The sequence below is a fragment of the Chenopodium quinoa genome, unplaced genomic scaffold, assembly GCF_001683475.1.
Source record: "Chenopodium quinoa cultivar QQ74 unplaced genomic scaffold, ASM168347v1, whole genome shotgun sequence".
NCBI lineage: Eukaryota > Viridiplantae > Streptophyta > Magnoliopsida > Caryophyllales > Amaranthaceae > Chenopodium > Chenopodium quinoa.
The window spans coordinates 714504-737102 of NW_018744718.1; the positions used below are offsets into that span (position 1 = coordinate 714504).

At 33.3% G+C, this 22599-nt stretch overlaps 4 protein-coding genes across 7 annotated transcripts; 2 read left to right on the forward strand and 2 right to left on the reverse strand.

The window, feature by feature from the left end:
• The first annotated feature begins 797 nt into the window (after window positions 1-797).
• On the forward strand, window positions 798-6169 carry LOC110703223 (protein FAR1-RELATED SEQUENCE 6-like). Of its 4 annotated transcripts, none has more exons than XM_021880988.1 (4): window positions 798-1484; window positions 2839-5089; window positions 5218-5272; window positions 5740-6169. In XM_021880988.1, exon 2 carries the CDS (start codon window positions 2886-2888, stop codon window positions 4884-4886), a length of 2001 nt encoding a protein of 666 aa, XP_021736680.1. In that variant the 5' UTR covers window positions 798-1484; window positions 2839-2885; the 3' UTR covers window positions 4887-5089; window positions 5218-5272; window positions 5740-6169. The 4 variants fall into 4 exon arrangements, with proteins under 4 accessions (XP_021736680.1, XP_021736681.1, XP_021736682.1 ...); XM_021880989.1 differs by having other exon boundaries at window positions 5221-5272; XM_021880990.1 differs by having other exon boundaries at window positions 2839-5054.
• A 1300-nt stretch (window positions 6170-7469) lies between these two features.
• Window positions 7470-9284, reverse strand: LOC110703080 (F-box/LRR-repeat protein 2-like). Its single transcript, XM_021880837.1, has 2 exons — window positions 9126-9284; window positions 7470-9050 (listed from the first exon to the last, which is right to left on the reverse strand). The coding sequence occupies exons 1-2, from the start codon at window positions 9282-9284 to the stop codon at window positions 7470-7472; spliced, it is 1740 nt and encodes a 579-aa protein (XP_021736529.1).
• A 2784-nt stretch (window positions 9285-12068) lies between these two features.
• On the reverse strand, window positions 12069-15449 carry LOC110703225 (zinc finger BED domain-containing protein DAYSLEEPER-like). Its single transcript, XM_021880992.1, has 2 exons — window positions 15255-15449; window positions 12069-14454 (listed from the first exon to the last, which is right to left on the reverse strand). The coding sequence occupies exon 2, from the start codon at window positions 14452-14454 to the stop codon at window positions 12361-12363; it is 2094 nt and encodes a 697-aa protein (XP_021736684.1). The 5' UTR covers window positions 15255-15449; the 3' UTR covers window positions 12069-12360.
• A 2825-nt stretch (window positions 15450-18274) lies between these two features.
• Window positions 18275-22212, forward strand: LOC110703081 (putative F-box/LRR-repeat protein At3g44810). Its single transcript, XM_021880838.1, has 7 exons — window positions 18275-18436; window positions 20581-20639; window positions 20769-20961; window positions 21061-21402; window positions 21502-21516; window positions 21612-21764; window positions 21880-22212. The coding sequence occupies exons 1-7, from the start codon at window positions 18275-18277 to the stop codon at window positions 22210-22212; spliced, it is 1257 nt and encodes a 418-aa protein (XP_021736530.1).
• Window positions 22213-22599: the final 387 nt, after the last annotated feature.

Here is a 22599-nt window from a genome sequence, read left to right on the forward strand (position 1 = left end):
TAGTCCTTCTTGTCTTGGCACTTGTGTGGCATGCATGTTACTTTCCAGGGCTAGGGCCTCGTATTCAATTCGAGCAAGACTGCTAAGGTGTACAAGATTGCCATAGGCACCTTGAAAATCTGTTAGTACTGAATTTGACAGAGTCTGAGAAAATTCAAACAGAGCTAATAATCCTAATATCATGCTGGATAGTGGATACACCACCTGATTGCAGCAAGGCAGGCTAATAGGCTGGGTTACTCTGAATTAGATGCCTTTCCCCTGCTAAAGAAAGTGAAAGGAAAATAAGAAGATTCGGTTAAATTAAAAGAAAAAAAATGCAATAAGACTTTTGGATAAGCTCCAAAAAATTTAAGAACAATTCAAAAGAGTGATGTGTTGATAATATGATTTGGTGGTTGTTTTTCCGTATGATTTTTACCTAACAAAATTAAGACTTTTATATGTGCTATATCATTATATAGGTAAAAAAAAAGAAAAAAAAAGTGTGTTATAATGGCGTTGTAATAGTGTTTTGAATTTAAGATAATGTTTTAACAAAGTTTAAAATAGAATTGTTTTTAGCTTAAGGGTGAGGTGAGTTTTCTAGGTTGGAATTAGGGCATATTTACATTTACTTAATTTTAGTTTAGTTCAGTTCAGCTCCAATCAGTTCAGTTCAGTTTAGCTCATAATTTCCCTCTCTCATAAATTATTCATTTCAGCTTAGTCAATTCAGTTCAGCTCCAATCAGTTCAGTTCAGTTTAACTCAGTTCAGTAAATGTGAACAGACCCTTAGTTTTTCTTTTTCTTTTTCTTTCTTGAGTTAATTCAACTTTTTTTTTTCCATACAATTTCTTTGTTTTTTTTTCTTTTCCAAAAATATGATACAATAGTATAACATTTACTAGCAAACCTACTCCACTATGAAGCATGAGCATGACAAATACTTTTAACAAACCCTTAATGGTTGGCTAATTACTTAAGAAAAGATTATTGCATTAACTAATCAAGGAAAAATTTGTTCATCAGTACATATGAAGAGTTGAAGACACATCTCTTGGACAATGTTTTCTCAATGTTTTAAATACATATTGTTTTAAATACGTAGTTTAACGATTAATAATCAACAATTAAACTTTCAATTAAAACTTGTTCTCTTTACTTGAAATAAGGTGATCTAATTAGATTTTAATAAAAGTTCTTGTGTAATTTAGTCCATCTTTTTAGTACACAGTATGACAAATTGACCAATAATTTAAATAAAAAAAATACTCCATAATAATAATAAATAAATAAATAAAATAAACATTACATCAAAATGTAGAGCAAAATAGGTACTCCATAATAATAATAAATAAATAAATAAAAGACAGTTCCCAGTTTTTATTTTTCGACACCCTAAATCCGAAGAAATAAAACAAGAACTCATAAAAATCCCAAATGAATTTATGGCCCCCACTTTCAAGTAGTGTTGACGATCACACAGCTTCCCAGTTAATTCGTAAGTTCATCTAATTCTTCAATTACAATGCTTCAATTTCTTGTCTTTAAATTTTATGCAAATCAATTTGTTATATTCTGGAATTTTGAATTTTTTTTTTTTTTTATTTTTTACAGTGCAATGTATTGATATTGTTCATCGAGTTGATTACTGATTGCCAATACTATTATCTGACGAATTTGTAGAATTTAACTATTAGTTTTGATTTTGCCCTAAAATTTCACAATTTTGTATTTTTTTTTTTTGAATGATGATAATCTGTATATTGGGTGCTTGTTGATTCAAATTTTATTGATGAATTATTAATAGCTTTAGCATTTGTATGATTCCCGCATTGTTGAAATGCAACAATTTTATGTAATTTTTGCAGAGTGTTCAAAGGTTTTGCTGGGATTCTAGCTTAATTAGCATTTTAGTAAAGTTAGACCTCTTTGTTTATCTATATATGATGCTATTTCAAATGCCACGGTTCGTTGAACTCCCTTTATAGAAGTATATGTCCAGCTCTTGGAACTCAGCAATCGAATGTGTGATTTGTTGTTCTTAAATGTGGGATTGGAAGTGGGTTTCGTGTGGTCGAGCTAATTTTTTAAATCATCTGTAAAAGAATCAAATTGGCCTGTATTGGGATTCAATTGAGTGTGGTTTTGAATGAAGCTTGACTGAGCCAAATGTTAGCAACTAGCCATAAGGGTTTGAATCCCATTGTACTTGAATTGTTTGTGTTATAGCTTTGTTTGGGCAGCTATCGCCTTAGGTGACCCGTGACCAGCAACCAAGGTGTAAATCTTTGAATTTTCTTTTATTTCCCCCCTTTTTATTATGGGTGTGGGGTGGGGGAGGGGTGCGCAGACTTAAGAGTGAACTAAGGGGGCTTGATTAGTCGAAATAAATCGAACTTTATACAAAGGATACTGATAGAGATATATTGCTTTTATAGAAAGTTTTCTCTAGGTAAGAACGCCACTGTGGATGTCAAGCTTCTTGAAGGTAATTAGGAAAAGCTTTGAGCTTGACATTTATTTTTCTTTTAAGCATTTGGGGGACTTTAGTTGTTGCTGTCGCATTTGCTCAAACCAGCTTGAACTATATATGCTAACATTGCATACAAGTAAAAGTAAATAGAAAAATTAAGTCAGTAGGGAACTCTCGAGCTGTACCAACATTTTATCCATGTTTAATCTTAATTCAAATATCACAAAAAGTTAAAAGGAATAATGGGTTTGTAAGTTCCTATTCTCTATGACCAATCCGATTTGGTGCTTACTACTTTAGATTATATGTTTATGCTCTTCATATTCAATCTTCACTCTTGTGTTGGTTTTCTAATATCCTTATCATGTGTGATCTCCAGGGCTTGATCTCTTCTTCTTTACCCTTTGACTCCCTTTCTTACACAAGATGGAAGAAGAGTCAGGTAATATTGGGATAGTACAAGATGATGTTGTTAGTATAACTCTGCAGAGTGAGGGTAACAGGGAAGAACTAGATTTCTACAACATAGTAGCTGATGGAAGGAAAGAATTTGTTGCTCCTGCTGTTGGAATGGAATTTGAGTCATATGATGATGCATACAACTATTATAACTGTTATGCCAAGGAAGTGGGCTTTCGTGTCAGAGTGAAAAATTCATGGTTTAAACGGAATAGTAAGGAGAAATATGGTGCTGTACTTTGTTGCAGTAGCCAAGGTTTCAAAAGAATCAAAGACGTGAATCGTTTGAGGAAGGAGACCCGTACTGGGTGTCCAGCAATGATCAGAATAAGACTAGTGGACTCAAGAAGATGGAGGATTCTCGAAGCCACACTTGAACACAACCATTTATTGGGACCAAGAATGTACAAGACAATAAAGACTGTTGAGGCTGATTCGAAGAGGAAGTCTCTCTTTAACTCTAATGCAGAGGGACAAACAATTAAGCTATACAAGGCAGTTGTCATAGACAGTAGTGATACTGGATGTCTGAATACCAGTGCGAAAGAAACCCCAAGTTTCTCTAATCATCATAATCAGCTGCACCTCAAGAAAGGCGATGCACAGGCCATTTATAATTACCTCTGTCGTATGCAATTGACTAATCCAAACTTCTTTTACCTGATGGATTTCAATGATGAAGGGTGTATCAAACATGTCTTCTGGATAGATGCTAGGTCTAGGGCTGCATGTGGTTACTTTGGTGATGTCATATTCTTGGATAACTGTTACTTAGCAAACAAATATGAAATTCCCTTGGTGGTGTTTGTTGGAGTAAATCATCATGGCCAAACTGTGTTATTGGGTTGTGGTCTGCTTGCTGGAGAGACAACAGAGTCATACACCTGGTTACTAAAAACATGGCTCAAATGTATGTCTGGTCACTCCCCACAAACCATAATTACAGATAGATCTCAGACTTTGCAGAGTGCAATTAGCGAGGTGTTCCCTAGATCGCTTCATCGTTATGGTATTTCACTAATAATGAGAAAAATACCTGAAAAATTGGGAGGATTGCGTAACTATGATGCAATTAGGAAAACTTTTGCTAAAGCAGTCTATGAAACATTGAAGGTGGGTGAGTTTGAGGCTGCTTGGGGACAGATGGTTCAGCAACATGGAATTGCTAATCACGAGTGGCTGCGATCTTTGTATGAAGATCGTGTCCGATGGGCACCAGTCTACTTGAAAGATACCTTCTTTGCTGGTATGTCAACAGCACGGCCTGCTGATATTCTGCATCCATTTTTTGAGAAGTATGTACATAAACAAACACCCCTTAAAGAATTTTTTGACAAGTATGAGTTAGCGTTACATAAGAAGCACAAGGAAGAAACTCTTTCTGACATTGAGTCAAGAAGCTCAAGCTCTCTGTTGAAAACAAAATGCTCTTTCGAACAGCAACTGTCAAAGATCTATACAAAAGAAATATTTCAGAAATTCCAGCTTGAGGTGGAGGAGATGTATTCCTGTTTTAGCACAACACAGCTCCATGTTGATGGACCGTACATAATATTCTTGGTGAAAGAACGTCTTCTTGGTGAGGGCAACAGGAGAGAGATTCGAGATTATGAAGTTTATTACAATAGAGGATCAGCCGAAGTTCGATGTATCTGCAGCTGCTTTAACTTTAATGGTTACCTCTGTAGACATGCATTATGTGTCCTTAATTTTAATGGGGTAGAGGAAATACCAGCAAAATATATATTGTCAAGATGGAAAAAGGAGTATAAACGCTTGTATGTCATAGATCATGCTAACAACACTATAGATATCAATGATCGGATTCAACGGTTTAATCAGTTGTATAGAAGTGCATTACGAGTTGTAGAGGAAGGGGTTATCTCCATAGATCATTACAGTAGTGCTTCACAAGCCTTTGAGGAGTCATTGAACAGAGTCCATAATGTAGAGGAGAAACAAGAGTAGCATATGTTGTAGCTAAAGAATAATTTGTTGATAATTGTTGGTGCTGCTTGGAAATTTGTGAGCAGAAATATATTCTTTCTTCCTCCAGTGGATCTTTTTTCCAATCAAATGCGTCTCTTCTACATTTCAGCAGGAAGCAAGCTAAAGATCTGCAGGAAATGTGTCAGGGTATGACTTTGCCTGACATCATGCTTATTTACATGGTAATATACTAATATTTATGTCTATCTTGGAAGATTAGAAATGATTGATGTCCTTTCAACTTTAACACAAAATAAATTGAAATGATTTTAGGGAAATTCTCATGTGATTATTAATTTATTTTTTACAGCAGGAGTAGATCTTGGTCTTCTACTTATCAATTCATCATCCTCTTCTTCAATCCTGTGAGTATCTGAGTTTTCATGTTAATGCAAAATAAGCTTTAATGCTTAATCTTTGAGGTGAAGGTTTTTGAACTTTTTCAGTGGTTCAATCTTCCAACTAGATTTTTTGACTACTTCCATATCTTAAATTTAAGGACTGAAATTAGATGTATCATGTATGTGTATAATGACCTATCTTCATGTATAGTATTTAGATTTGAGATCGTAGTTGCAAGTGTTCAGAACATGGTAATTTGACTGCAATAACCAGAATACCATATCATGATGGTTTATCCTATCTGAAACTCCTGTATGTTGTGATACATCAAAGCATACTGTTGCATAATGCTTAGACAAATTCTTGCAGTTTTGGTAATTATAATAATATCTCGGTCAATCTGTTTGTTTCAATAGCTTTTCTACTTTTTGTTTTTTTATTTTACTGGCAATCTTGCATTAACTGCTGTTTATGTTTATTGCTCTGCTAGATGAATATGGTATCCCCCCTTAAAAGTACTGAATGTACTGGAGATGATGTATCGGTGAAGCTGAAGAGTTTAAGGTTTAAGGAGAATATAGAGTGACATAATTTATTGGACAAAATGATATATCCATGAATGTGATATGGTTTTGAGTCTTACACAGCTTTTGCAATTATAAAGCTGAGGAACGAGAATTAAAGCAAGGTTGCAAGCACTAATAGCCTAATTAGCCAATGTACTTATAGTTGATGATCGTTTTCTGGAAAACAGGAATCTGCAAATTCTGCCATAAGGTAAAAGAACTCGTGATTGTTACTAGTTTGAATTTGTATTCTACTAGGAGTATGTTTTTTAAAAGAAAATGTAATAGCAGGAAATGAATCAGAAGGTTGTAAATTCTACAGTAATTGCACAGAGTATTTGATACCTTACCATACTTACAGATAATACCATAAAAAAATGAGGCTATCAGACCCGATTATGAACTTTCTTCTTTGAAAGGTCTCAAGTCTCTCAACTATTAAAAAAGGTGGAGCGGTGAAGAAAAAAGGTCTATTATGAAAAGGGAAATTAAATTACTAGTACTTTTTTTACTCCAATATTTTAACCATTTTATTCTTATTTACTTCTAGAACTCCATTATTTTTTCTAAATGTTTTTCGTTTGCTCACTTTACTCACCTTTATTCACTCTTCTAAATGATTATTTTGTTATGTTCTTTTTTTATTATTATTTATATTGTACGGGTCTTTATTACTATTCATGTTAGTCGGCACTATATTAGTTTTATTTTTTAGTTTTTTTTTCTCTAAACTTTAAATTGCTTAGCTACTTCTTATCTAATTTCATAGAACAAAAGACGAACTTAGATCCATTTTAAGATAGTGTTTTTTTGAACAAATAAACAAAAGATAGTGTTTATAGAGTACTATAATACAATTACATAACAAGAAAATAATTGAGAAAATGAAATTTTATTAGTATCCACTTTTTAAAAGTCAATTTTTGTGAATACTCCATTGTATATAGTAACCATTTTTTTTAAAAAAAATGTTAATAATTAACTACCTTTTAATAAGATTATGTTCTGAGAAAATATTGCCTTATAAAAAAAAATTGTAATTAATCTTTAACTAACATGTGTAGCCGGAAAATGAATATTGACTTGAAATTTAGGCATTGACCAGCCACGTACTCAAGCGACTTTAATTGACCCCCCAAATTTCCCTAAACTTTTCCCATTTCCTCTTTTCTATTCTCTCTCCTCTTTGCATTAATCTTCTGTAGAAATCCCTTTTGCTTATATATGCCAACTTTTTAGGCATATTTGTCACAAACTAAAATGTTGTTAAAAATAAAAAATTCATACCAAAGTGGTTTAATGACACACTAAAGGCTACACATACACTAGATTGCCCAAAATCTTATTCTTTGGATTTCTACAGTTCTACTAAAATTCTTACTCTTTGGATTTCTAAAAAAATTGAGCTTATATCATAAAACTAAACAAGTTATCCATAAAAGTACTAATGCTATACATAAAAATTGATGGCAAAGGTAAGGTCTGTGCAATATATTCAAAGTACAACTCAGGTAAACCAACATATTCAAAAGATAGGAGTATTATCATACAGATCTTGATCATGAAATCGGAAATTAAATATTAAGACAAAGTATTTTGCAATAACAATCTACTAGTGTACTTGTTATGCAATAACAATCTATTAGTGTACTTGTTATAATAATACACACATGTTCAAATTTAACATATTACACCGAAACACATCTTCAGTAAAGTAGTAGTTTGAATCCTTGAGGACAAGACAGCCTTGCTGCAGGAAGTGTTCCTGGGTTTCGTCGTCTGGGTAGTTGCGAGATGATGACACCAGTTTTCTCAAGGATGGTCTGCTTGTCACTATCCATGGTATTATATTGAAATCCACTTTTTCACAGCAACTTATGCTCAAGTATCTCAGTTGTTTACACAATATCAGCACTTCCTTTACCCCTTGTTCTGTCACTTTACCGCAATCCTGCAGATTCAGGTGAACCAATCTGGGGCAGATCCTCCCTAACTTTGTAAGCAATCTATCATTTATTCCTGAAAATTTCGCAACCAACTTCTCTAACACGTAAAACTCCAACTCCAGGTCATTTTCAGTTAAATACTTGATATGATGGGATCCTGTTATATCCAGTTTCACAAGCCTCCTGTTGTACTCTAGGATATCAGGAACATTCAGTTTATCATGGCGAAGGAAAAAACAGTGGCGTAGCCTGAGCTTCTCCACTTCGGGACATATGTAAAGAAGTCTTTTCAGAACTGATGCACGAAATTCATCATGAGATGATAGGTCCAAGTACTTTACTGATTGGTTCTTCTTCATTAGACCGTCATACTTGTAATCCTCTTTTCCCAAGCTTGAATCAGTCATCGCAAAATGGCATAGATGAGAACATCTTTGTGTGATCATAACAAAAGCTGAATCAGATAGATTGGAACAATCAAAGAGCTTAATTGATGTCAGGTTTTGGAGAAAAGACGACAAGTACTCTATATGCTCATTTGTCAGGAATTCTACTCCCCTAAGTCCCCCCAATTCAAAAGATTTCAGAGATTGAGCAGTGTGCAGTAGGAGCCTTGAGATCCCAGTAAACGTGAAGCTTTCGCAATCTGTTAGAGCCAAGTCAGTAAGAGACATCCGTGCTTCTGTTAAAGAAATGAGAAACTCATCCGATATGTCAACATGTTGGAGCCTTAGAGATCGTAAGTTGGGTAGGAAACTAGAAGAGCCATTGACTCCAAATGAATCAATCTTAACACCTTTACATATGTATAAAAAGTTCAAATGATGGCTATTGTTAACAAGGAATGAAATTCCTTCTTCTGTCACAGTACTATAATCATAAATTTTAATATGCTCTAGTAATTGACAGTTTTTTGACAGCAAAACAAGGGACTTATCTGAAATATGTGCTTTGTTCGAAAGGTCTATCTTGCGCAATCTCTTGAGCTTGGATGACATGTAATCCACCCCTTCATCAGTCACAGTAATAGTATACACTCCTTCATGATCGATACAAAGTTCTTCAAGATTAGGAAACGAGTCTGCTATTCTGACAAGATCAGCATCTCCCTGTCCACCTGAAAATGTGAGTGCTTTATTCTTCATGTTTGAACCCAGCTCTTCTAACCAAAGTGCTCGTTGACTGTGAATATCAGACAAAGCCAACAACTCTTCCAAGTCCAACCCGGACCGTGCAATTGCAACAACAGCTTCATTCAGGTCTCCTCTCAAGTTACAGAACCGTATATTCTTAAGGTTGTAAAATCATTGCAGCAGCCTAGGGAGGATTGAGATTGGTGTATAATCTGATAACTTTATGCTAACTCGCACGGAATTGGTAATTGATAGGAATCTCTTGCAGACTAAAGTGATTGATTCTTGGTCACTTTTATGTTGGAGACGATCAAAGATCATCTCCCAGCATTCGTCGAGCAATTCTTTGCTTTCTTCTTCTTCCATTTCCATCTGCTCTGATGGGATCATATCAGATTATCAACATGAGAAAATGTATTGCTTTTGACTTGGTTTCAATTTTTTTTTTTTATTTTTTTTATTTTTTTTATTTTTTTTTTATGCAGTTATGTAATATGCTTTATTGCTTTGACATAGTTTCAATTACGTGATTGATCACCTAAATCTAGATACGAAAAATTCCCTTAACAAGTTACTCAGTCCTTCTGAAGTTTCAAATCATATCTTTGAACATATCATATCTCATAGTTGATCTACTATGAGATATGATTTGTTGAAAGATGTTTAACAGTGTCATTATTGAGAGGGCTGTTCATAGGACCGGACCGGGTTGACCCGGACCAGACCGAAGACCTAAAATTTTAATTTCATGAGCTGAAAGACTTGACCGATTAAACTAGGACCGAATTCGGACCGGGCCACTTTGAGTCGATTTTAGAATTTTATTTTTAAAATGCTAAATTTTTAATAATATTATGAAAAACTCCAAAAAAAAAATATAGGAAAAACTTTACTTTAGTGTCTTTTTTTGTATGTTAAGTACAAAAATGCTCATATAATTAAAGTTTATAAAGGTTATTAAGAATATTCTTAACCATTATCTAAGATTTTATGCATAAATATAAATTCAAGGAAAAAATTGTTCTGATTTAAGATCGGTTTTTATGTGGGTTTTGGACTGAATAGGACCGAAGAAATAAATTTCTAGGCCCAGAGACCGAACCGGTTAATATGGTCTGGCCTGATCCAAGGTTGGTCCGGCCTAGTCCAGATTATTTTTTTGATCGAGACCAATTTTTGAACACCCCTAATTGAGACCTACAATAAGCGTAACACTATGCTTTCAATAGTAATAATTGACCTATGGGCTATGGCTATAATGTTCACGTGTGTGCATTTGGTACACTTCGTACAACGGTACAAGTATAGTACACAAAAAGGCAAAATCAATTTTCTAACATACTCTCCGTGTCTCCATTTATTTGCTTGAGAACTGACTATATTTTTTTTGAAGCAAACCGTAGAAGATTATATTATTTCTTATATATATATTAGGGCTGAGCAAAACTACCCGAAAAATCGATTCGTAACCGTTTCGAAAATTAGGGTACCCGATCCGATAATCATAACGGTTCGGGTACCCGTTCTGATAATTTGTTATCGAGTATGGTTATTGGGTATCATTTTAAAATTAACGGTTTTTCGATCCGTTCCGATAAGCATTTTTTTGCCTTTTTCCCCTACTTAAATCTATTTTTTTTAAATCTAAACTCTTACTTTACTATATAATTATTTTATAATATCAATGATTTATAATATTATTAATAATTTGGTCAAAATTATATGATATTGTTGTGAATTAGTGGTAAATTATATTTTAATAACTACATAATTAAGTTTAATTATCATTATTGGATATCTTATTGGGTACCTGATAACCGATCCTAAAATCCGGGTACCCGAACTTATCGGTTCGGGATATGGATATCACTTTTAGGGATTTTGGGTATCGGGTACCCGAACCGTTAGTACTAATGGTACGGGTACCCGTCCCATACTCACCCCTAATATATATATATATATATATATATATATATATATATATATATATATATATATATATATATATATATATATATATATATATATATATATATATTACCATAAAAAATTAAAAATTGTTTTTTTACCACCCGCCGTAAAAAACCTAACGGGATTTTTTAAATTCTTCAATTTCTCGTGTCAAACACATGGTGTTTAAGGGTTTTGGGGTCATTTTGTCTCTGAGTTTCCAATTTGAGGTCAAAATTTACAAAAATGATCGAAAATGCCTCATTTTGCGTGTTTAAAAATATTTTGATTTGCATGAAACATGCAAAATGAGGTATTTTCGATCATTTATTTGTCAATTTTAACCTGAAATTGGTCCCAAATGATCTCAATGTCCCCCTAAACCTATGAAGAATATGTTTTGCGCATGAAATTCGAAAAAGAATTTTTAATCGTTAAATTTAACGGTTTTTTTTTTACGATAGGTGGTAAAAACAATTTGTAGAATTTTTTTTTGTGGTAAAATTAAAAGTTTTAGAAGTTTTGATGATAATTTTTCGATTTTTTTTTTTGTAGTAAAAGTCAAAAAAATCCTTTTTTTTTTGGGAAGAAAAAATGTATTAGCGGGAAATGAATGAAAATTTATACTCTGAAGGTTATAAATTCTATGGTAATATCGCACAAAATATTTGATATCTTACCATAATGGCATACTGTGACTGATAAGGTATCAAATATTCTTCTTTGGAGATCTAAACTATTGATTATAACTTAAAAGGTGGACTAGTGGAAAGAGAATGAAACCTCTGAAGTCTAGGTCCAGGGTTCAAGCATTGGTACCACCTCTCTTTCTCTCTAAAAAAAAATATTGCACAGAATATTTGATACCTTACCAGTCACGTGCTAGTAACGTACTCACGTGATCTGTGACCTGTAATGACCCTCATCAATCTACTGTAGAAATCCCTTTTGGCTTTTGCTTATTGTTTTTTTTTTAAGGTTGCCCACCCGGTTCATCGGAGCTTAGCTCCGACTACATCCGGATCCGACTCGAGTAGCACACCTGACTTATGGTGGGTGAGTCTCCCAACAAGAGTTTCTGCATACGGTGAGGCTCGAACCCGAGACCTCCCTTAATCGACATCAAGTTGCTTACCACTTGAGCCAACTCTTATCGGTTGCTTTTGCTTATTGTGCCTATACGCAGTTTAAAAAAATATATTCATAACAATTTGGTTCAATGGGACACTCTACATACTTAGATTGCCTGAAATTCTTATTCTTTGGATTTCTAAAAAATTGAGCTTTACATCATAAAACTAAACAAATTATCCATGAAAGTACATGCTAATCAAATGAAAGAATTATGCAAGATACACAGAATTACTTGTTCTAAAAAGTATTATATTACTCCTACTATCTTCAAAATTGGGGTAAAATTAGTGATCAGCGGCAAAGCCCCACACCTAGTTGCAACCAAAAGCTCTTAAAACACCTCTGTAAGTTGCAAATAAATATAGAGCTGCCGTATAATGACTTATTTGGTTTCCATCTTTATACACATTGTGGATAAATCTAACATGGATAAACTCTGCTGTGTCCCAAACTGCAACCAGTTGTTTGCACAAATCAGGGCCTCTAAAGTAACTGGCTTTAGAGAACTTCTGTGACTATCCAACTTCTTGCTTAGAGTATCAAAAACAGAGTCCCCAGATATTGTAGCAAAGGGTATTGACAATATATCAGCAGCCATCTTGGAGAGAGTCGGGTATTTAATTCGGTGCAACTTCCACCATTCAAGAACGTCAACCTCTTGAGACCCTCTTGGCAATAGTGGCTCGTCTAGATATTGATCTAGTTCTGATTTTGTCTGATGATTGCTTGAAATCTCTGATATATACACATCAAAATCTGATAGCCCGTCAGGTGGAGGTAATGAATCTTCATCTTGATGGGCCTCTGCTTTAATGAATCCTTCATACCTTTGGTCTACAAAAATTGATGGCAAAGGTAAGGTCTGCGCAACATATTCAAAGTACAACTCATGTAAACCATCATCGACAGCCCTAAACCACATTTCACCTTCTTCCCCGAAAACCTTGGCAAAGCTGAACTCCACAAGCTTCAACTTATACCTAGGGTCCATAGCTACAGCCATAGCTAAGACCACACAACAATCCCTCCAATATCTGTCAAATTTTTCATACAAAGGTCTGACAAAGCTGCTGACATAGTTATCCTCACTCAATGCCCCATGAGCCAGCTCCATCTGAATTTTACAAACTTCATGGAAAAATGCACTGGCAGTCGGATAGGATTTGGTTGTAAGTATGTCGGCAGCATCAAAGAAAAGTTTCAAATAGACACAAAGAACTTCTATACACTTCCAATCATCCATTGAAGGAGCTAGCTCGTAATTAGGATCAGAAGCATCTAGACAAGAAAAAACTTCCTTCAACTCACATGCTATTGAGAGCATATGGTAAGTTGAATTCCACATCCGTTGATCATCAATGACTAAACTCTCTGTATATGGAATTTGAAGTTGTTGTCTGAGTTTATTGAACATATCTTCACGAGATTCTGAAACTTTTACATACCTCACACTGTCACGAACCTTGGCAACAGCTTCTCTCGTTGCCCCTATAGCTGCTAGTGCCATACGGCTCATGACACGGGCATAGCAATTCGCAAGTAAATACTGACCATTTAACATGTGAGAATTCTTTATAGAAAGCAGGCCCCTAAGGTTACCAACAACAGCTTCATTAGCAAAAGACTGATCAACAGCAAGTGCAAACAACTTGCTTCCCAAACCCCACTCAGACAGACATGAAACAACAGCATGATTGAAAGCAACCTGTGAATCTGGAAATGGCACACGAACAAATCTAAGGACCCGAGAATTTAATCTCCAATCAGCATCAATAAAGTGCCCGGTCAGAATAGCATAACCCAAAGTTTGGTCTGATGTCCAGAGATCCACAGTCAAGCTGACACGCCCAGGGATTTCAGCAAGAGTATCAGCAAGTGACTTCTTCTCTCTCGTATAAATAGCCACAATCTCACTGTGAACAGAGTCAAAACTTACCATAGAGAAGTTAGGTTGAAGAATCTTAGCAAAGTCAACAAATCCAGGAAGTTCCACCATGTTGGTTGGGTAATCATGAAGTATGATCATTCTAGCTATCTCATTAATGCAGCGTTCTTGGTCTAATGCAATGGTTACTGAACCAGGGGATGCTCTGCAGCGCTTTCTTGGAGGAGCAGTGATAGTGCTATTTTGGGAACGAGGTGTGTAGGTAATAAGTTGATTCTTTTCCAGTTTAGAGCGGTTTGCAGGACAGATACCTAAGGATATGTGTCGCTTGAGGTGGCTGGTGCCTGCTTGCTTTTTTCCAGTAATGTAAGCAAATGACTTGTTGCACTGTTTACAACAAGCCCTAGTACAACCAGGGCTAACATTTTCAGTAGTGAAGTACTCCCAAACCATAGACTTCTTTCTCCTGCGCTTATTTGGCTGCACTTCAGGAGTCACTACATCATTATCATTTGCTGCAGCGAGGCCATCACCATTCATAATGCCATTACCATTGACATTCAAGGATCCATTTTCAATCATACCATTCATCTGCACACATTCAAGCAATTGTCCCATCAAACACTCGATTGAATCAACTTTTAAGGCCCACAAAAATAAGGTGCCATAGGATTTCCATCAAAGCTAACATTCTTTCAATATAAGGCCAAAGTACAAAATTCTACATACATATATGCATATAAATCAATGATGATGATGATGATAAAAAATAAAAACAAACATCAAGTATACTACTGTGGAAGTGTCAATAAAAAGAAGCCATTAATCAAATAATCCAGGATAATAGAAAAAACTAAACAAAAATTGCAGGAATATTTCAATCATGCTTCATTATCAATAAAGCCTTCGACTGCTCCACATCTCAAGACTAATTACCGTTCACAATCTTGACTCGACACGAAATAGCCCCTTAACTGAATTACACTAAAGTATAAAATTGAGGGCATTAATATAAATTGTAATAGAAATTAACTTTATTATCGAAACAATGAAACCCTAAATAAAATACAACCCAATTCAACTAGCATTATCACTAAACTTTCCAACTTTCAGACCTTAACTTATCAACAAATTTAATAATGGCAATAAGGCATAAACACCCAGATAGAAATACAGTACCCAGTTGAAAATTAACTCCTAAAATACACAAGACACAAATAAAATTATCAAAACACTAACATAAAACCCCAGAAAAATCAATCCCCATTAAAAAAATCCAAAATTTATAAAACCCCAGAAAAATTAGCATACACTTGATAACAAAAACGAAAATAATAACAAGATTATACAAAAATTAAACATGAAAAAATAGAAATTTAAGGGAAACTTACAGTGAAATCGAAGGGTTGTTCCGAGTTATATTAGGGTTTAAGAAGAAGTTGCAGAGGAGGGAAGAAGGGGTTTGGGAGGAAGGAGAAGTTAGTGGGCTTGAGCTTCGATAAACCCTAAATTGGACCTAGAGGCAATTTGGGGGTCCATATTTAATATTTATAGAAATTTATAATGCTTAGAATTTTAGCCCACCTTATTGGCTACATCCTAACCGTTGATATTTTTGAGATCTTATTTTACGTTCTGATTGGGATCGATGTTTATTAAAAATCTTAGTTTTTGAATTAGATTAATTAAATATCTATTCTAGTACTAAATTTTATTTTATTTTTTTTTTTAAAAAAATAAAAAAGATAGGGTGAGCTTTGTGAGAGAGTCTTTTTTTTGAGGCAATGTGAGAAAGTCTTTATTTAATGTGACTATGTGTTTCTCACCAAAAAAAAAAAATACACACACACAAAAAAAAAATAAAATAATAATAATAAAATGAACGTTAGGTTGACTAGAGGGAACGACGGGGCTCTACGACCGGCAGATGTGTTGCTTTATTCTTGGAGTAGAGGCCTTGATGTATGTGTTTTTACTTGACGGAGTCTTCACCTTTGACACAATTGGGGTTGTCTGACTTCGTTCCTGGTCGTGTTGTGTCGGCGGCAGCTCAGCGAAAGTGAGACAAGTATAGGGCGAGTTGCAGGGCTATTGACTATGGTTTTTTTCCTTTCTCCTTTTCTTCGTTGGGGGAATTAGAGAAAAATGGTATTGCGTTGCTGAAACGGGTTCAAGCGTTCGCTAAGGCTCAGGATATTGGTGCTTGTACAGCTGCTCACATCTTCAGCAGGATCGGGTTCGCTATAGCTAGAGGGGTGGGGGCCCAGATTGTATCTCGGCTCCCCACCAATTTCTTCCAGTTTCTTGTAAATTGATTGACTTTGTAGGTTTTTTTTGATATTTTTATAATAATAATAATAATAATAATAATAATAATAATAATAAATGTGATTATGTGAAAATGATAATAACAATAAGGTTACAGATTCTTAATTAAGACGAGACAATAATTAATTTATTGTAAGATGGGTCTTAAAAGTATAAATAATATTGAAATTGTAGAAAAGGCAAGTGAAAGTTGAGATTATTGTAGAATAAACAAAATTTGGGACTATTAAATCGGCTAAAGTTGATATTATTAAAGTGGCTAGTTTAGATCCCGTGCCATGCACAGTTGCTATTAAAATTATCATTACGCAATTTGACTTAACAAAACATCTTTTTATCACTAAGGGCCTGTTCACATTTACTTAATTTTAGTTCAGTTCAGTTCTGCTCTAATCAGTTTAGTTCAGTTCAGCTCTTAATTTTCCCCTCTCATAAAATATTATTTCAGCTCAATTCAGTTCAGTTTCAATCAGTTCAGTTCAGCTCCAATCATATCAGTTCAGCTCAGTTCAGTAAATGTGAATAGGCCCTAATTATCGTTTTATGAAGATTATTGTATACATTCGTGTGCAAAGCACACTCAAAAGTGTTTCTTTATTGATGATAATTAAATGAATAATATTTATCAAATTATATAAAAAAAAATCTTGATTATATATACATTGAACCTATCCCAAGTAAATATAAAAATCTCCGTCACTTCTCCCAATTTGACTTTTGTACAATATAATTACATACACCACATTGACTAAAGGTTTGCGTATTTTCAACAATTGCTTAAATCCAACTTTTTATTTAAATCCGTATAGCATCCCGTGGAAAGGAATAATATTTTGTAGAAAATAATATTAATCCAAAAATACCTTAATTCATGTCCAAATATACCTTAATAAAAAAAAGATATTTCTAATTCCAAACTTTTATTTACTCGTATAAGATGTACTATTTTCCCAATCTATGGTAAATAAAAAAATTTAGTGTATGTAGGGAAATTGGCAAGTGAAAATCACACTATAAAGTCACATTTATTTTAATTAAATATAATTAATATTGATTCTTGCCATACTTGTTAAGATGTTCATGATTTTAACAGGAAATAAATGAAAAGGGAAAAAAAAATATATTAAAATAAGTTATTTTGGCAAGAAATGTCCACAATATAAAGTTAATTATACATAATTAGGTATATATTTGGTCAATAATATCAATAATAAAATATTTATTGTAGTATAATATTTGTAAAATATGTCTAAAATCTTTTTATGATATACCTTTTTTAATTTTTAGTTATCATTATTGTTTTTTAAAATATATAGAGTATATTAAATCTTTTATTTTAAGTAATTATTATATAATGAATTGACGATAGTAATAATTTTAGAATAAGATCTTTTTAAAATATTAAAAAAAAAACTAAGGACACATCCGGAGATGACATGTGTTATCACTGTGTGTCTTTTAATATATAGTTATTGATGATATTTTTTTCCTAATTTTAATTTATTGTATACAAATATACCATTACATTGATTATTTAGTCAGTTCTATAAAAGGTCAAGATTTAATACCAAATTTTAAAGGTCTAGATTGAAAGATTACAATAGCTACAATAATATTATTGTATATCATTACGAATTGGGCCCTACCATATGTAGTTGAATGGGAAAAAAAAGGTGGAAAAATGGTCAATAGTGCAATGTGCAAATGGTGCAACATTTTTATTATGGATTTTTTTTTTTTTTTTTGGGAGTATTATTCAACCCTTTAATTCTTACTTTCTTAAAGTTGAATATATTTGTCCAACCCTTTTATTACTTCTTTTACCAAATATATCTTGTTATATTAATATTCAATTATTCAAAGTATTATCGTACCTTGTCAAAGGCGATCAAATAGTTATTCCTTAGTCCTTACCTACGCACAAGTCATGAAAACATGCATATAAATACACGTACATATTTACACTTCTTATCTTAAGCATTAAATCACATTCCATTCATCTGTTTTGTGCAAAAATCCTTAGCTTGTTCTTAATTTTAATTTTTTTAACAAACTAAACTTTAATTTAGGCAATTCCACAAAAATGAGTTTCTCTTATAATAAGATAATTAAATCATTGATGATCTTGATTTTGTTCTTGAGCTTCAACCTTCTTATAGAGCATGGAAATTGTAGGCCTTTAAAGGGTGATGAAAACGTTCTCTATAAGCGCGACGACGACGTTCAATGGATGAAGGAGTTGGAGGTTAAGTCTAACCCTTCCCCACCATCACATTCAGGTGGTCCGACTTACATCCCTGGTCCAGGAAGAAATTGAGCTTGACTATAAGCTCATGCATGTGTTGCTGAAGAGGAAAATAATATTATTATTGGTTGAATAGGTTCTAAAAAGATTACAATGATATTTAATTAATTTGATTTTTTTTAATGTACTTGTTGACGCTTACAAACCAAAAAATAAAAATAAAAAAATATACACATGTATTTATAAAGATGGAAGAATAATTTGTAGTTTGTACTTCATATTTATATACTTTCAAAGTTTCAATTAATAGTTTTGTATATCCCGGGTGATATCTAGGTTGTTTATTGAAACTTTAGATAAACTTTTTTTTTTTTATTTACATGCCACAATTTAAAGAGTGTAATTAATACAAATAATGTTATCCTTTTTCATTTATTACGGACCTTTGTCCGTTTTATTTTTTGCAATTTTAGAATATTTTATATCTCACAAATAATACCCCAAAGTTGCAAAAAATATAAAACGGAGGTAGTACGATATTTTGACGTAAGATATATACCATGAAAAAAATCGTATACCATAATTTTTTTTAAAGTTATTCGAGTTTTCTACTCCAGATTAATACACTTAAAAATCATACTTGTAAAATTAAAATATAGTACTACCGCTCATCATAAGGCTATGGGTGAATTTGGGAAAGAGCTTAGTCTATTTGGAAGTTCTTGAAAGTAACGAACTCAACTACGCAAGTAGCATAGTTAGAGCAATTAGAAGAAACTAGTTATTGGTCCGGGCGATGCCCCGGTATAATGTAAATTTATAAATTTTATGAAATTTAATTAAAAAAAGGTTAATGTTGAATAATTATAATTGAGTAAGTGAAAATATCATAATTTAGACTACTATTTTTTTTTATTAATATTATATTAAAAATGTCAAATATAAATATGAAGGTTATACATATGAATAGTTTTTGAAGTAAATAAATCATTAATATAGAGAATTAAAGCTATACTAATAAAGAGTTTTTAAGTTAATTACACGTTATTGCATTTCAATGCGGTGAGAGATGGGTGTTACATATAGGATGACACATGGCGCACATGTGGCATCAAATTATAATAAGGATACACATGGCTTTAGCATGTTAATCCCATGAGTTTTAATAATAATATAGATTAGTTTGGAGTTGCACCTTATATCTAGGATAAATTGTGATTTTAATGTCTTTAAATGTATTCATATTTGACAAGCGGGTAATAATATAGCTGCACATATATGGTAGCTAAATAAAAGATCACAAATTCTTATCTGCGACGACTACCCTGGCTGGCCACACAGTGTGGTTTCCGGTGTGGTCATCTGTCATGTGGGTTACCTCGTTAGTGTTATAGGGATTACCCTGGTCAATGTTACATGATTACTTCGTCACTATTACAAGGGTTACTTCATTAGTGTTACAAGAGTTACTTAATTGGCCAGTATTACAAGGATAATTCGATCAATATTATAACTTATAAGGATTATAGCTTAGAAAAATCCATAATTTTTTTTATTCATTTATTAATAAAAAAAAATTAGAGTACATACTACGACACTATTTCTCAAAATAATTTAAAAATTTAAAAGATACTACGATGCTATCTATCTATTACAGTAATTTATACCAAGGGCCCGTTCATATTTACTTAATTTCCCTAGTACAAAAAATTTTCTTTTCTTTTCTTTTTTTTTTTTTTTTTTTTTTGCAAAATCTTTGAGTAAACTATTTATACTTTATGATTTTCTTTCCATTTTGACAATATCTTCCATATATATACCCAAATAAAATATTTCTGAATATGTTTTATATAATTTATATTTTTGTAATATTATTGTCAAAAATATTTAACAACCGTGCATACTTTGCAATACACTTTTAACCTAGTAGTTGCAATACACTTTTAACCTAGTAGTGCTAACTACTAAGCAATACACTTATACACACAGAAAATACAAAACAAAACAAAACCAACGTTTTCTCTTCATTGTTCTTGAATCTAGCATACTCTGCATTCTTCGCAGCTCTTAAGGTACGGTAGATTTCTTTATTTAACCATTGAATTTCAATTAATAACGTTAATCATCAAATTGATTCAATTCAGGGTTCTAAGGCTAGTAATGTTAATCTAGCATACTCTGCACTCACCCTTGTTAATGCAAGGTACTTGCCATTATTAATATCTCTAACCTTTGTTGAGACGAATATAAATATGTCTTTAATAGTATAGATTTATAACTAAATTCGAATATAGTTTGAGCAAATTTGTTTGTAAACCCTTTCAATTGGTAGGCTCACCAATTTGCCTGATGAATTGTTAATTCAGATCATATCTCTGCTTCCTACCAAGGATGCTGCTGCTATTTCCGTCTTGTCTAAGAGTTTGAGGCATGTTTTCCCTTTGATTACCAGCCTCGACTTTGATGTTTCACCTGTATCTCTTTGTTTGAAACATCCCTATGCAACTGAATGTTACCCTACTTTGGTGAGCTTTGTTGATAATGTACTCCAATCGCGGTATCTCACCAAGTTCAGACTTCAAGTTAGCAACGGGGACTTTGCTAGAGTGTTTTATAATGGTTAGCACACCATGCTATCTTATTGTCTTCCAAACTTGAAATTGCTCCTCTTGTCTGTGTATGTCATATTTGATGATGGCTTTCTGCCGAGGCTAGTTTCAAGTTGCCCTGTACTCGAAGACCTTACATTCAAAGCCATTTCAAACCGTGTCAAAATCACTACTATTACGTCAACTTCCCTTCTTAGAATGTGTTTAAATGTGCGTATATGGGATGATTTTGAAGATGACTTCAATGAATTGGTGCTAATCAATACTCCCAACCTTAACTACCTTGACTACCGTGATCATTTAGCAAAATGTTACTCGATACCAACAATGCATCGTCTTATTAAAGCAAATCTGTGTGTAATTGAGACATTAGATTCAAATGTGTTTGAAGTAGCTTTTCAGAAAATAATTAACCTCATTAGACCATTGTCTTATGTTCAACATTTATCGTTGCAGGGCTTCTTAGTGCCGGTATGTCTCTCTCTAATTTTGTCTGATGCCATTTTTCCTGTACTCTTTGAATCAAATTTACCAGTTGGCTAACCTATGGTTAACTATTCGGCCAGGGTGCTGAAAAGGTCTTAATAAAGGATCAACTGCCCGTGTTTCATAATCTTATACATCTAGAGCTGGGTGAAACTGAAATATACTGCTGGAATAAACTGTTGTTGCACTTTCTCAACTGTTCACCTGTCTTAGAAACACTTGTTTTTCAAGAGGTTAGTGTGTGATTTAGTATTTATCTTACATACATGATATCGATTACATATGACCATATGGGCGATATTGAAACTCTAAGTGAAACTTTTTAATTATAATTGGTTTATTTTATAGGGACTAGTCATAAATCAGTATGAGGGGACTATGGGTGATGATATCACAAAAAAAGAACTGGAGTTGGAACGAGAATTTTTTCGAACAGATCATGAAATTCCTGTATGTTGCAGATATCATCTGAGAAGAATAGTGATTAAGGAATATTTTGGAATAGAACGCGAAGTGGTAATAAGCCATTTTTTCCTGAGACATGCATTAGTTTTGGAGGAACTAGTCATATGCTTAGCCCGGGATAGATATGCAATTCCATATCAGAATCATATATCAGTTGAGAACACATTGAAGAATTCACCAAAAGCCTCAGTCACTTGCTCGATTCAAGTATTATGATCACCATAGTCCATGTTAACATCAATCTATTCATTATGCTAGTAGTAATATTGGTGAAAGGTCTTTGTGCTTCCAAAGAAATCCCTTAAGCGAATTCCGGTTGCTTTAAAAACTTCCTTTGACCTGTTTGTGCTCAATAAAAATATTTACAAGCTAAGATGGAGTCTAAACGAGGCTGAGTTATGCAGATTATTAAGGAACTTTAAATTAGCAAGAACAATGGATTTAGCATTTTGTTTTCCTAGGATTTTTAGTGAAAAAACACATGTTATAGGTTTGGTTTGCTATGTGTCTATTATAGGTTTGATGTTAGCTTAGGGATCTTCCTAGAAGGGCTGGCTATGCTTTGCTCCATTTTTTTGTGCTTGCTTGTGGTTTTTGGGGTTT

Bases quoted from the DNA above. Each gene is read 5' to 3' on its own strand.
- LOC110703223 (XM_021880988.1), top strand. From the start codon at position 2,886: ATGGAAGAAGAGTCAGGTAATATTGGGATAGTACAAGATGATGTTGTT.
- LOC110703080 (XM_021880837.1), bottom strand. From the start codon at position 9,284: ATGATCCCATCAGAGCAGATGGAAATGGAAGAAGAAGAAAGCAAAGAA. The intron at 9,051-9,125 runs GTTAGCATAAAG...TACAACCTTAAG, and splicing joins CAATTACCAATTCCGTGCGA to AATATACGGTTCTGTAACTT.
- LOC110703225 (XM_021880992.1), bottom strand. From the start codon at position 14,454: ATGAATGGTATGATTGAAAATGGATCCTTGAATGTCAATGGTAATGGC.
- LOC110703081 (XM_021880838.1), top strand. From the start codon at position 18,275: ATGAGTTTCTCTTATAATAAGATAATTAAATCATTGATGATCTTGATT. The intron at 18,437-20,580 runs GTTAAGTCTAAC...GATTCAATTCAG, and splicing joins AATGGATGAAGGAGTTGGAG to GGTTCTAAGGCTAGTAATGT. The intron at 21,765-21,879 runs GTTAGTGTGTGA...TTTATTTTATAG, and splicing joins AAACACTTGTTTTTCAAGAG to GGACTAGTCATAAATCAGTA.